The 6,965-nt window shown below is 34.9% G+C and overlaps 1 protein-coding gene across 2 annotated transcripts in view; it reads right to left on the bottom strand.

Moving 5' to 3' along the window:
- Positions 1–6,965, bottom strand: part of LOC106472174 (cytochrome P450 3A9-like) — a 19,837-nt gene that overhangs the window by 4,505 nt on the left and 8,367 nt on the right. For both annotated transcript variants that reach the window (XM_013932804.2, XM_013932803.2), the window contains exons 7-12: positions 6,276–6,421; positions 5,707–5,822; positions 4,237–4,390; positions 1,962–2,122; positions 958–1,046; positions 707–850 (exon numbers count right to left, since the gene is read on the bottom strand). In XM_013932804.2, the coding sequence (XP_013788258.1) occupies positions 707–850; positions 958–1,046; positions 1,962–2,122; positions 4,237–4,390; positions 5,707–5,822; positions 6,276–6,421 (810 nt within the window). The remainder of the gene's footprint in view (positions 1–706; positions 851–957; positions 1,047–1,961; positions 2,123–4,236; positions 4,391–5,706; positions 5,823–6,275; positions 6,422–6,965) is intronic.

Below are 6,965 nucleotides of genomic sequence, written 5' to 3'. Positions count from 1 at the left end.
GAATACTGCGACAAACTAGATTGGAAACAACGGCATCATTCATAAACCATCCAGAATACTGCGACAAACTAGATTGGAAACACCGGCATCATTCCAAAACCCATCCGGAATACTGCGATAAACTAGATTGGAAACAACGGCATCATTCCATAACCCATCTGGAATACTTTGACAAACTAGATTGGAAACAACGGCATCATTCCAAAACCCATCCAGAATACTGCGATAAACTAGATTGGAAGTAACGGCATCATTCCAAAACCCATCTGGAATACTGCGACAAACTAGATTGGAAACAACGGCATCATTCCAAAACCCATCCAGAATACTGCGACAAACTAGATTGGAAACAATGGCATCATTCCAAAACCGATCTGGAATACTGCGATAAACTAGATTGGAAACAACGGCATCATTCCAAAACCCATCCAGAATACTGCGATAAACTAGATTGGAAGTAACGGCATCATTCCATAACCCATCCGGAATACTGCGACAAACTAGATTGGAAACAACGGCATCATTCCAAAACTCACCTGGAATACCGCTGCAATCTAACGTTCTTACCCCGTTTACTAAAATATTACTGCCATATCTCTGACTAACTATAAAACCTGTAACAAAAGTAATTTTTAAATGTCATTGTCCAATTTATTGTTACATACCTTAAAAGAAACACTTCGACATATAGTGGAGAAAAACAAACCTTTCTGGGTCGAAGGTATGAGGTTCAGGATAATACTCGGGATCATGGTGAATTGAGTAGATAGGTATTTGGACGACCATGCCTTTAGGTATGGTGATTCCCGTGTCTCCTAACTCGTAGTCAACAGTGGCTTTTCTATCGAGTCTGTTCAAGATACCAAAATGTGATTAACATTAAAAGAAAAAACAATACTTTTGCGTCAATTGAAAATTTTCGGTAGAACGGCCTAACTTGTTTATTATTTTACTTACAACACGACGGTACCGTGGAGTCGTAACGTCTCTGACAAAACGCGGTCGAGGTAGGCCATTTTTCCTATCTGTTCGTAGTCAATCCCATCCTGAAAATAAACAGTTTGGTTTTCTCATACATCTTTGTAGTAAAGTTACATATCAGTTGAATCGAGGCAGGTATGGCAACAAACGAAAACAAAACAACAACAAACATTTTTTAAAACACACATTTGTTTCATTATTGACTGGTTTATCTTTCATATGCAAAACCTGGTACACTTTGGCGCTTTTAAGATGTGATGAAAACCAATAATAAAATACAAGTATGCAAGTCAGTGAACATCACCGGGAAACTACGTGTATACGTGAAGCACGAGTAGAAATATTTATCAAACGAAGTACGGACTAAGATTTTCATTAAAAGATACCACAGCGGTCCTTTTAAACTTAACAGTGGGTTCATATATCGTGTGGTAGAAACAACCAAATATAGCACTGTAAGAAGGGACTTGCATAGCGTTAAATTATATCAATTTAGTTCGGCTGCAATACAATGTTCCCAATTTTCATGCCAAAATTAAATTGTTATATACATAAAATAGTGTTATATAAATGTATATACACACATTTTGGTTATGGATGTCCATGATATCAAATACATGATTGCATCATCAAAACTGTAAAAACGTAAAATTATGTCATTTATATAAGAGCATAAATGTTATAATTTTGAAATGAATATGTTTACAGCCATAACACCCAAAAGTATAGTGGACATTCCATCTCAGAAAAACAATCAAAACAGATGCAAAACTAGAAAGAAAGTTACAGATTCAATAAGTCAATAAATGGGAATCTCTTCTGGTAGGAAAAACATGGAACTTGGTAAAAATAAACACATTACAAGGCGATAACAGTAAGCAACTTAAAATTTCACGAAGATATGTTATTTAAAATTCTCCCACTTCCTGGTTAAATTAAATTATGTTCCACTATAAAAACTCATTACTGGCGTGACTTACATGTTCTTCCCAGACGTGATCAATTTCTTGGATTAGTTTCTCTTGGCACTCTTGGTTCAGAGCTAAACAGTACACACAGTAGGATAATGCATTGGCTGTTGTGTCGTAGCCAGCCAGGAAAAACAATATGCTATTGGCTAAAATGTCATCTCTTGTCAGAACTAAGAAAGAAACACAAGGAAAGTTTACAAGAGGAGGCAGCGATGCTATACGTCAGTTTTCACTTACCATTATGCCTCAGTACTTTCTCCGCCTTACGCCTACATCTTTCATACAATGTACAGTTGATTGATGTTTATTGGAAGTTAAACTATAGTGACGACAATTTTATGAAATAAGGACTTCAAATATTGCTAAGAAAATACAAGAAAAAAAATGCCAAAATTCACTATAAATAGATTTAAATATTCTTTATTTCAAGGTAAGTTAAATAATGTTATTTAGAGAAACAGAAGAGAAGTGTGCATATTCCCTCTTACTGCCACTCATTGTTGTACTACGTTGAAAACTTGGTACCAACGTCATTAGGTCCCCTAGCAAAATTTATCTTGTTATACAGCACCTGGAACGTGCGCATGTGTGTGTGTGTGTATGGTTATATAAACAAACACATACATACATACAAAAAGTACTTGAAACGGTCCCCCTAAGTACCATCTCTCTACGACAGAATAGTTTGAACAAATGTTTACAGTTTTCTTAAGCTTAGTTTTTCGAAACAGTTATAGATTACTAGCAGATGCCCGTTAAAACATGACTAGTTTTTCGAAACAGTTATAGATTACTAGCAGATGCCCGTTAAAACATGACTAGTTTTTCGAAACAGTTATAGATTACTAGCAGATGCCCGTTAAAACATGATTAGTTTTTCGAAACAGTTATAGATTACTAGCAGATGTCCGTTAAAACATGACTAGTTTTTCGAAACAGTTATAGATTACTAGCAGATGTTCGTTAAAACATGATTAGTTTTTCGAAACAGTTACAGATTACTGGCAGATGCCCGTTAAAACATGAAATATTTCAACGGTCAATTTCCTAGAAATAGGGATGAATATATGCAGTCAACCCAATCCCTTAGATCAGAGCGTATATGATTGTCTAGTGGGTCGTTAACAATTTTTTTTGTCATTTCATGTGATATTTCAATAAGGAAAATTGCCCTGCGCTTGCCAAAGGATAGTTTGTTTGGTATTAAGCACAAAGCTACACATTGGGCTATCTGTGCTCTGCTCACCACGGGTATCGAAACCCAGTTTCTAGCATTGTAAGTCCACAGACATACTGCTGTACCACTGGGGGCTAACCAAAGGAAACGAATTGTAACGCATTGTGGGAAAAAATGTTTGGGTTTCGATGCAATGGGTGCATGTAGTATAACACAGCACTCAAGTTCGCTAAATAGCTGAGGGGATATTTTAAACTGGATGACACCGTTCCTTGTCATTTTACTGAACGCAAAGAAAGACCACGAGCGTTTTTTGACAATCGTGATTTCTAGAATTGTCAAAGGGGAAATATTAAAACAAACTACATAGTCAAACACGTTCCTCTCTTTGTGCTTTTTCCCTTCATGACTCCCATATTCGAAATATTTCTTTCAATCAGTGGAAGGAGGAAGTCTCGTTAATTTTTTTTCCACGAAATTCTCTCATAAAAAGAAACATTTTTGTTCTTAATAAATTTCCTTCTCAGATTGACTGTTCAACACACACAAAGACTGACCAATCGATGTTGATATCGACATGAAATTTTAAGAATTACCAAAAATTAATAATTTTTCTGTAATTTACTCGTGAAAAGAAGCATTTTGATTATTTCTAGGGTTAACCGTTCAGGAGATACAGAGCACGGCACACACAGATAGAAAGAGACTCTTAATTAAATCTTAATCTCACCGATTACCTTTTTTTTTCTTTATATATATAATAAAAGAACTGCCAAAATCCCATGAAAAATTCGGATACTTTCTGCTGTCTTTAACTACACTACTTATGTTCAGTTTTGCTTGTACAGAACTGGACGAGAAACTTATTATAACGAAAATTTATAACAATAAGAAAATATTTCTTCGAACCTACGGGGAACTTTTAGTACTGAAACTAATAGCCAGAAAATGTATTTGTTTGTTTGTTTTAGCAAAAAGCTGCAGAATAAGCTATATGTGCTCTGTCCACTACAGGAATCAAATCTCGCTGACCCACTGAGGGACATTAATGTAGTTGTACTTAATGTCTATAAAAGAACGTTATTTTAGAGTGGTAATTAACATTACTCTTTCGTTTGGATGGCTTTAACACAAATTCCTTATTCTCATCTTCATGGACATGTGCACTGTCCATTAAATTATTGACTTCATCATGGTCATCTTCGACTTCCTGGGTAGATTCCTGAGCATCTAGCATAAGCTGAAGAAAATCATTTTGTTTCTGGAAAAAATAAAAATACTTTTAAAACGAGTGCTAGAAGAAAAAAAAATTACAAATATCAAGGAGGAATAATCAGTAGGTATTGAAACTTTTATTAAACTAAAAATTCAATTATTTAAAGTTATACCTGCTTAATAAAAGCAAAAAATGCTTGTAAAGAGGACATTTACTCGAACTTGCTATTTATTGGAAAATTATACTCAAATGTCTGATTTTGCGTATAATCAAACTATTCTGGTTTTACTTTAGAGAGGATATAAAATTTCGTCGTTTTAAAATAATAAATCTCTTCTTATCTGAAAATGGGAGATTGACAAAAAATAACGTACTACTTCTGCTTGAGTGCCTGATATTAATATAATTTTGAGGCCTCACCACGTTGTTAAAGTCTGTGTCATCACGTCTGTTCATGAACTACCTGATGACCGTGCATCTTGACAATAGCCCTGAAGCGTAGTTTCCGTCTTAAAAGGCTCAGTCATAAGTTGTCATATTGAAAGCTCCTCACCTCACCCTGCTTGCTTTCCATAAGCTATTTTGTGTACCAGGACTACGACTTCCCGGTGCCCGTTTCAAACGTCCGATCTGAAGCAAATCGATAGGCACTGTGTGCAGTGTCTTGAACAACGTGTCCTCTTCGTATGGAATAGCACGAAAACCAGTTTCATTCTCCAGCTTCTTGAGATATTCAGTGATTGAATAGGAGGAAGGAAACTATTTTGTTGAACCCACATCCTGTTGACACCATTTCCAGAAGATGGAAGGCAGCTAGTCATTACTACCCACCGCCAATTCTTGTATTACTCTTTTACTAACGAAAAATGGGATTGACCATCACATTATAACGCTCCCACGGCCGAGAGGGCGAGCATGTTTGGTGTGACGGGAATTAGAACCCTCGGATTCCAAGTACCCTAACCACCAGGCCATTTCAGGCAGTTACAGGAGGTAACATTTTGTTTACTACTGCTGGGATACGACTTGTTGTAGGTCTCTTTCTGGATAGTCTTGGCTTCCCAAGCTGACCCACATTCCATTGTTTTACAATGTCTTTAAGTACAAAAGGTATCCCCGTCTTGGAAATTCTAAATCCCCAATCTAAACTTTGATCGGAATATACGAATATCTTGCGCCAGAAGCGTTCAGTATTCGGCGGAATAACGTTATCTACGAAACACCAAACAGTGTGAAAATGTAGTTCTGATACATACCATTCCACCTAGACTACATATCGAGACTTGATGATTTAAATATAATGTACTCAATTCTCTGTATATCAAAGATAAACAATCAAGATGTTTAAACAGTGATCATACCTCATTGTGTTCTTGCCTGTATTCAATAATTTGATTGGTAACATTTTTGAAGAAATTCACCATTTCTTCGCCGATAATGTTGATTCCAAAAAATCGGGCTAGTTTAGGGTTCATAACTGTTAGAAGAAAGAAACGGTGAAGAAAACTGAAACAAATTATAAGGAAATTAAATAATGATAGAAACACGCAACACATTAATTTTTAATTAAAAAGGATCACAGGACATTTTAATAAAAGTTAATACATTTAAACTCTCAACTTATCTATTACACATTTTTGCCGCATCAAGACTAGTACTTATTTAACGTACAGTAGAAAATGCAGTAATGCATATTTATGCATATGTGCTCAAAAATCTCTAGGGTTAATTTATTAGATTTGCTAGACTGGTCATTATAAGCCCTTTCTATCGCTTTTACACCGCTAATTTTTAAGATTACACTGCCCCCTGGCGACTTAATTAAAGATGTGACATATTTAGCTTTGTCTCTCATTTTTTTCTTACGAAATAACAATTCCTAATTTTCTAAAATGTGAAAGAAAGTTTTATAAGAGAGTCGATTTCTTACATGCTAGAATATCCAATGGTTTGACGTCTTTATTGAACAGTTTTCGTGCGTGAATAACGAAAGGATTGTCAGGATTTTTATAAGAATCAACACGAGTTCCGAAGGCACAAGCTGCGATGGTGTCCATAGTAAAAGCGCCAAACAATCTAAGAAATTTTACAAAGAGTACCTTTCCAAAAATCATTAAAACACATATGAAACATATCATAAAGATAATAATAGGAATGATACTTATAATGACCACCATAATAGGTTTTAAATTTACAGTTTAACACCAAAATGGTTCAAAGGACAACTGCATTCAGTGTTAATTATATACACTTTCATACATGTCTTTAAAACCAGTAATCTAGAATTCGATTTGTTAAGCTAAATTTATTTCATAGATTAAATCGTACAAGGGTAATAATAAATGGAGTATATGAAATTGGTTCCTAGATATTAAGTTTTAAAAAGGGTAAAATACTGCGTGATTAATAAACTTGGATCGAAATGTGTCTTTTGATATTATACTCAATGATGAAGGCAATCTCTCTCTCTCTGTGTATGTCTTTCTATATATATATATATATATATATATATATATATATACTACTACTACGCTAGTTAGTTCGTCTACTTAACTTACTACTATACGTACCGTAGTTAAGTTAAGTAAGAACTACGTTAAGTTTAACGTTACCGTTACTT

This window comes from Limulus polyphemus, unplaced genomic scaffold, assembly GCF_000517525.1.
Source record: "Limulus polyphemus unplaced genomic scaffold, Limulus_polyphemus-2.1.2 Scaffold5138, whole genome shotgun sequence".
Classification (NCBI taxonomy): domain Eukaryota; kingdom Metazoa; phylum Arthropoda; class Merostomata; order Xiphosura; family Limulidae; genus Limulus; species Limulus polyphemus.
Note: the sequence above shows the minus strand (reverse complement) of the source record. Positions and strands in the feature narration are given on the sequence as shown.